The sequence below is a fragment of the Gracilinanus agilis genome, chromosome 4 (genome assembly GCF_016433145.1).
Source record: "Gracilinanus agilis isolate LMUSP501 chromosome 4, AgileGrace, whole genome shotgun sequence".
NCBI lineage: Eukaryota > Metazoa > Chordata > Mammalia > Didelphimorphia > Didelphidae > Gracilinanus > Gracilinanus agilis.
The window spans coordinates 510,088,971-510,097,278 of record NC_058133.1 but is presented as its reverse complement, the minus strand read 5'-3'; the positions used below and the strand labels follow the sequence as shown (position 1 = coordinate 510,097,278).

The 8,308-nt window shown below is 37.1% G+C and overlaps 1 protein-coding gene across 2 annotated transcripts in view; it reads left to right on the top strand.

Moving 5' to 3' along the window:
* The window catches only part of DIS3L2 (DIS3 like 3'-5' exoribonuclease 2), a 334,902-nt gene that overhangs the window by 104,108 nt on the left and 222,486 nt on the right, over positions 1-8,308 (top strand). The window contains exon 7 of one of the 2 annotated variants that reach the window (XM_044673272.1): positions 6,791-6,823. The exons of the other annotated variant lie outside the window; for it this stretch is intronic. Coding sequence (XP_044529207.1) covers positions 6,791-6,823 — 33 coding nt within the window. The remainder of the gene's footprint in view (positions 1-6,790; positions 6,824-8,308) is intronic. 2 annotated transcript variants of the gene reach the window in all.

Sequence of the window (8,308 nt, the reverse complement as noted above, 5' to 3'; positions counted from 1 at the left end):
ATAGATATAGATACAGATACAGATACAGATACAGATACAGATACAGATACAGATACAGATACAGATATAGATAGATAGATATAGATAGATAGATAGATGTATAGTTGTACTTATACCTAGAAAGTCTTCCTCATCTTGCGATTGTGTGAAGGAGTAAGAACTTCAGACTGAGTGCAGCCCACCACACTCCCTGTTCGGTCTGTCTGGATGTTGGATTTTCTTGTCCTGTGACCTTTGTGAGCCAGCAGGACAGGCTTCTGTTGGAGTTCCTCATTCTCCTCTCCCTTTCTTTCCAGAATCTGCTTCTCTCTTCTACCTCCATAACACTTACAATACTACTCTTAGAAGGCCTTTGTGGAGAGTCTCTTCCTTTTTTTTTTTATTCCTCCTTTGGTGGCCTTGTCTACTCTGCTTACTCATTTTTCCGTGTCCTATAAGAATTGTCAATGGAAATTCCAAGTTCATCTGTCAGCAGGCCTAGCAACAGGATCCCTGGCATACTTTTGTCGGTGGGACTGATTTTTCCGACTCTCATTTTCTGTTATCCCGGTATTTCATCCTCTGGTCCCCAAGGCCTTTGTTTCTCCTTTCTGATCCTATTCAATTATTCTGTCTTTCTTCCAGTGAGATCTTTCCCCCATAACCAGGTGGCCTGTTATCTTATTCCTACTGAAAGTCACCTATTACCTTTTCTTTAAAACCAGATCAAGCCAAACAACCATGTGTATTCAGCCTTATATGTGTATATAAGGCTTGAGCAGTGTCTTTGAGAACTAGCCATATTGCTGAGGAAAGCAAGTAGTAATCGCTTATTCTCGTAATCCTGAAGTGTACACAGGGCCTGTAGCTGGAAAATGAACATGGTGTCTATCTGTTCATCCTGCTGGGATGCCCCCTGCTGGCAGAGATGTGAGCCACTAATGCACAGTCAGAATCACTAGGTTTCTCCTTTCAGTTCTCTCTAATAGATACTTTCCAGTGGGCAGAGGAGTTGTTATTCACTGCAAGTTTGTATTCATTCACCTTCCCTTTTTTTTTTTTCATTCTGAACTTCTGTTATTATTGTTCAGTCATTTTTAGTTGGGTCTGACTCTTTGTGATGCTATATTTGGGACTTTCTTGGCAAAAGATCCTGGAGAGGTTTGCATTTTCCTTCTCCAGCTCATTTGATGATGAAGAAACCAAGGTAAACAGGGTCAAGTGACTTGCCCAAGGTCACCTGACTAGTAAGTGTCTGAGGATAGATTAGCTCTTCCTGACTCTAGGCCCAGTGCTCTATTTACTTTGTCAAATTAGTTGATTATTTCCTGGGTTGGAGGAGGATCTAAGGTGAGTGAAGGATGTTAAGAGGGGTTTCATAAGGAATAGTCATCATTATTAAATAATTAATAATAAATAAATCAATATTAAATAATAATATTTTAAAATAATAAAAAGGAGCAGTTAGAAGGCTTGGTGGAACAGCCAGAAGTTCTGGAGAAAGGTTTAGGCCTTCTTTGGAGGAGTCACAGAGATTCCAGACTCATCCAGCCCCTTCAGTATAGGAACAGTGGGTGGCCCAAAAGGGAAAATGGGCTGTTCTTCTTCTGTGACTTGTTGTAAAGTCCCAAAGTAGTACCACATCTCTTCCTCACTTCTACCTCAGGGTTTTTGCTGTCATATCCACTGACATATATTCAAGGAAAACATGAAACATTTTAAAATAAAATATTAACAAAGAAGTTAAAGCACTGTATCACAAAAATTATACTTGTTGACCAGATTGAATTTATATTAGGAATGCCAGGTTGGTTTAATATTAAGAAAACTATAAATCTAATTAACCACATTAAAAACCCAAATCAATAGAAATCATATGATTTCATCAGTATGAGTATCAATAATGCAGAAAAAGCTTTTGACAAAATATAATACTCATTTCTTTTAAAATTCTAGAAAACAAATAAATGAATCTTTCTATAAAATGATAAATGGTATATATATCTAAAACTAAGAGCTACTCTTACTTGAATGGGCAGCTAGGTGGTATGGTGGATAGAGTGCTGGGCCTGGAATTAGGAAGATTCTTCTTCCTGTGTTCAGATCTGGCCTCAGACATGTCCTAGCTGTGGGAACTTGGGCAAGACACTTCATCCTATTGGCTTCAGTTTCCTCATCTGTAAAATGAACTGGAAAAAGAAATGTCATACTACTTCAGTATCTTTGCAAAAACTCCAAATGAGTTCACCAAGAGTTGGACATGACTGAAAAATGACTGAACAACAATACTCTTATTAGTAGCAGAAACAACTTATTTCCAATAAAATGGGGTGAATATAAAGGTACCTTTTCCTCCACTTCTGTCTGATACAGTATCAGATCTGCTGGCCATACCAATGGAAGAAGAAAGAGAAATTGAGGGAATAAGTAAAGAATGATCAATTTTTTTTAGCTAATAGGATGATGTACTTATAAAACCCTGAAGAACCAACCAAAAATGAATTGAAATTTGCAGGATATAAAATTCATATAAATCATAATTATTTTTATAAAATTCAGCAGGAAGAGATAGAAAGAGAAATTCCTTTTAAAATTACTAATATATTAATATATTAATACTCATATTATTCTTTTTTCCAAGAAACACAGACAGGAACACACATGCACAAACACACACACAACTATTTATGGAAATTTTGTTGTTCAGTCATTTTTTAGTCATCATGTCTAACTTTTTGTGACCTGATTTGGGTGTTTTGGGCAAATATATTGGAGTAGTTTGCCATTTCCTTCTCTAGTTCATTTTTTACAGATGAAGAAACTGAGGCAACAGGGTATCTGAGGTCAGATTTGAAAATTCAAGAAGAGGAATCTTCCTGACTCCAGGCCTGGCACTCTATTCTGTGCACTGCCTAGTTGTTCCATATTTATAGAAATAGATCTAAGTAATTGGAAAAGTATTAGTTGCTCAAGAGTAGGACAAGCCAACATAATAAACATGACATTAATGTCTAAATTAATTTACTTGTTCAATACCCTCCCAATAAAACTGTCAAAATATTACTTCATAGAACTAGAAAAAATAATAATGAAATTCATATAGAAGAAAAAAGGTCAAGAATCTCAAAAGAAATATTGAAAATAAATGTGACTAAAGGGAGCCTATCTGTGCCTGGCCTCAAACTACTCTTCTACTTGAAAGCACTAAATATTACGAGTTTGGTGCTGGTTAAAAAACAGAGAGACCAATCAGGAGAACAGATTAGATGTGCAGCATAGAAGTACATGTGCCTCATACTCTAGTTCCATCTCCTGCTTTGAGGACTCAAAATCTGACAGAAATTACATGGGAAATTGGGCATCACTATGGAAAAAATGAGCTTGACACCAGCACCTCACCGAGATAAACTCCATGGAGACATGACCTAGATATAAAAGGTCACCTCATAAACAAATTAGAGAAACATTGAAAAAGTACTCTGAGATCCACAGATGGGAGAAAAGTTTATGTGCAAGCAAAGAGTCAAGAGGATCACAGAAAGTAAATGTGTGATTTTGATCTCATAAAATTTACAAGTCTAAACAAAGCTAAGGTTAAAAGGAAAACAATTAAGTGGGAAAAAAGTCTTTTCAGCAAGCTTCTCTGATAAAGGGCTCATTTCTAAGACATTTAAGGAACTGATTCAAGCTTACAAGAAAGAACTATTCCCCAATTGACAAATAGTCTAATGATATGAACAGGCAGTTCTCAAGGGAAGACATTTAAGCTGTCTGTAGCCATATGAAAAAAATGTTCCAAATCCCTGTTAATTAGAGAAATGTAAATTATAGCAGCTTTTCTTTCAGAACCCTCAGTGTGGCAAAGATGATGAAAGAAAATTATAATCGTTGGAAGAGTTGTGGGAAAACAGGCACAGTGATGCCCTCATTGTTAGTGGAACTGAATAGGTATAATCATTCTGAAAAGCAATGTGTTATTACATGCAAAAAGTTATTAAATAATGCATGCCCTTTGACCCTGTTATATCATGGGCTAGGCCTGTTCCCACATGAGAGAAGAAAAAGGCTTTTACTGATAAGAATATTGATAGCAGCTCTTTTATGGTGGCCAAAAAACTGGAAACTAAGGGGCTTCCCCTCAATTGGAGAATGACCAAGAGAGCTGTGGTCTCTGTAGGTGCTGGAGACTTTTGTGTCATCAGGATAAAGGAAATAAATCTTTTAAAGAAAATATGGGCACAAAAAAGATAAGGGAAGACCTCTCTGAACTGACACACTTTAAAGTTAGCAAAACTAGAGCAGTGCATTCTGGGATGTCTGTTTTTAAAAAGAACAATTTCAAAAACTTCCATAAACTTAGAATGAATGAAATGAGCAGAATCAGGAGACCAATTTATGTAATAACTACACTGAAAAACCAGACCACTTTGAAAACTTTAAGAGGTAGGATCATGATTTCAGAGGACCAAGGCTTAAGATGTCCTCCTCCATGCTAGAGGCAGCTGACTTAGGCCACAGAAAGAGATCTGGATATTTTTGTATACATCCAGCAAGAGAGTTTATTTACTCAGCAGTGTTTAGTTATTACAAGGAATTTGTTTTTCTTCTTTTTCTGGGGGAGGAATAGAAAATACATTTCTGTTCATTTGAAAAAATAGAGAGAATGGGGGAAGGGAAGCTACAGATGGGGAATGTTGATTGTACTTTCCTGGGGAATCACTGGATTCATAGTGTTATTTAACCAATTTACTTTGTTACAAGAGACCTCTCAGGAAGTACAAAGAATATATAAATGTGTATAATGTAAAAAACAAAACACATCAATAAAAAAAATTCTCATGGAAAACCACCTGTTAGGTGTATCTTATCTCTGAGGCGGGCTTGTGAGCTAGACTTATTAATTTATTTCAGGCCACTCATCTCTATCAGTATATGATCCTATGACCTATGCCTCCAAAGTTACCAAACTATATATGGACTGGACCTAACTGTATATGACTACAAAGCCTATTATTCAACTCTACCTCCCTAAGGAAATCAGAGAAAGAGGAAAAGTACCCACATATACAAAAAAAAAATACTTAGAGCAGCTACTTTCATATTAACCCCAAGTTGGAAATGAAGGGAGTGTTATATTGGGGGAATAACTAAACAAATTATGGTGTAGGAAAGTAATGAAATATTACTGTGCCATAATAAATGATGATATGGACAATTTCAGGGGAAATGGGAAGTTCTCTGGGAATTGATACAGAGAGAAATGAACACAACTAGGGAAATAATTTTATAATGAAGAGAAAAAGCAGCTTTGAAAACCTGTATTTCTATCCATATACAAGTCCAAGAGAAGGAAGATGAAACATACCACTTCCTTTTAGAGAGTTGAAGAATTAAAAATGCATTAAGAGACATATTTTTGACATGGCCAATGATGGGACTTATTTTACTGAATTCTGAATACATCTGTGGATTGAAGATTTAATATTTTTAGCCTTCCCTCCCCCCCTTTCTAATTTAGCTCTATGGGGAGAAGTTTTATGAGGGACAAATTAGTTTAAAAAAAAAAAAAAAAAGACCTGACCCTTAGCTCTTGTCAGCTGCCCTTGATGGGCAGTTAGCAGATCCCTGTGATAGTCCCATGCAAAAAGAAGCTCCCCTAGGGGATGTGGCAAAATTGGAACATTGGTGCATTGCTGGTGGAGTTGTGAACTGATCCAACCATTCTGGATCATAAACAGACTTGTACGAAAATATTTATAGCTGCGCTTTTTTGTGGTGGCAAAGAACTGGAAAACGAGGGTATGTCCTTCATTTGGGGAATGGCTGAACAAATTGTGGCATATGCTGGTGATGGAATACTATTGTGCTCAAAGGAATAATAAACTGGAGGAATTCCATGTGAACTGGAAAGACCTCCAGGAACTGATGCAGAGCAAAAGGAGCAGAGCCAGAAGAACATTGTACACAGAGACTGATATACTATGGTAAAATTGAATGCAATGGACTTCTGTACCAGCAGCAATGCAATGACACAGGACAGCTCTGAGGGATTTATGGTAAAGATGCTACCCACATTCAGAGGAAGGACTGCAGGAGAGGAAACATATAAGAAAAACAGCTGCTTGAACGCATGGGTTGGGGTGGACATGATTGAGGATGTGGACTCGAAACTACCACACCAATGCAACCACCAACAATTTGGAAATAGGTCTTGATCAATGACACATGATAAAACCAGTGGAAATGTGCATCGGCCACGGGTGGGGGGGATGCAGGGGGTGAAGGGGAAAGTAGGAGCATGAATCATGTAACCATGTTAAAAATGATTATTAATAAATGTTTAAAAAATAAATAAACAAATGAATGAATAAATAAATGAATAAATAAAAAAAGAAGCTCCCCTCAAGGAACTTGCATTTTATTGATATATTTAAACTAAAAGAAGTATAGAGAATGGCATCCAGAATGGTGAGATGACTGGAGATTGTGCCATTCAAGGGTCAGTTGAAATAATGATATATTTAATTGTTGAAAAGATGATTTTGGAAGGGAGAGTATGCCAGCTATCTTCAAATATTTGTAGGGCAGGTTATCAATGACTGCTTCCACTTGTTCAAGTTTGCTCTGAAGTATAGACCTAGTAATAAAGCAGGAGATGTAGTTTAAATTAAGGAAAGACTTTTTCCCTGTAAGTGGGCTAACTTAGGAGAGAATATTTTCCTCCTCACTGAAGACTTGTGAGCTTCTCCTTCCTAGACATGTCTACTTGTTGGGAATGGCATAATGGGGGTTTGTTTTGGGCTGAGGGCAGAAGAAAGGAAGAAGGAAGGCTGGATATAAAGATGTTGCAAAGGTAAAATGGACAGGACTTAGTAAGGGGGAGGAAATTATCCAAGACAGATGATCTTTGTTCTTGAAAATCATCGGGAATCATCCTCTTCTGTTTTCCCAGCATAATGATAATGGTTATAATAGTGGAGACAGCTAATAATATAAGTGTCTATTATATGCTGCTCACTGTGTAGAGTACGATACAAATATCCTTTCATTTGCTCCTCCCAACAGCCATATGAGGTAGAAGCTATTATAATAATAGTTGACATTTATATAGCCCTTAATTTCTCCCTGCCTGGGCTTACTCTCCTGCTATTTGCAATGTTCTCGAGGGCACCTTTTGGAGGGGGTGATCATAGAAAAGAGATGTGTCTTGTGCAGGCTCTTATCTCTGACCCTAGAAAACATTTTTCCTAGATTCTTTCTGGGAAACAAAGAAACTTGGAGCCTTAGAGCATAGCCTAAAATTAAAAAGAGAGCTTTGATGGTTTCTCTCTCTCTCTCTCTCTCTCTCTCTCTCTCTCTCTCTCTCTCTCTCTCTCTCTGTGTGTGTGTGTGTGTGTGTGTGTGTATGTGTGTGTGTGTGTAACTTATGGCCAGGATGATAGAGACTTTGGGAAAGCCTTTTTTCTGCAGAACAATGAGAACTCTACTTTAAGTGGACACGCTGGTAGGTAGATGATTTCAACATAGATGGAAAAACAAACAGTTGATCATTCTTCAGCCCCATTCAGTTCAGACCATGTCAGTGTTTCCAGAGTACGCCCAGAATGGTAAAAGTTGGCTCCCAGCTGAGCCTTCACTAAGAAGGGGCCAGTCCCAAAAAGGATTTATTTATTTATTTTGGCCCATGCCATTTACAAATGATAATGAGTACAAGGCACCCTCTCCCCCAATTGTCTGGTTTTGGGGGTTTAGCCCATATGTATTTGCTTTTTGCACCTGGAAACTCCAGTTTGTTTGGTTAAGGCTGGGATTTAGAGTTTGGGGGTTGGGGGAGCCAGAATAACAAACAAAAATATAAAATATTGAATGTTGAAAAATGTTTAGCTTGCTACTTTTTCATGAGGATTTTTAATACTCCTGGTACAACGCCTACATGTGTCTTTACTGGAGAGATGTGGTTTCAGTTTCTTGGGTGAATGTGCATTTTATAAGTGTTTTTTTTTAAAGGAAATTAAACATTAAAGGAATTTAAGTACTTTACTCTTTATATAATATAACTAAGAAAAGCCAGGAACTTCAGGGTTGGTTTTTAAAAATTTAATAAATATAATCCATTTTCCACCATTTTGTTTATTATGGCTGGTACTTTTAAAACTTAGAGTTTATTTTGATTTTGTTGTATTTCAGCAGATGTGCACAATAAATTAACCTATCTCTTTTCTTCATTGTGGCCTGGGACAGTATTAAATACCATCCTGTTCTTTGGCATTTTGACATGCAGGCGAGTTAGTTTAATTCAGCTTGTGTTACCCTCTTAGTTTGTTGGGTG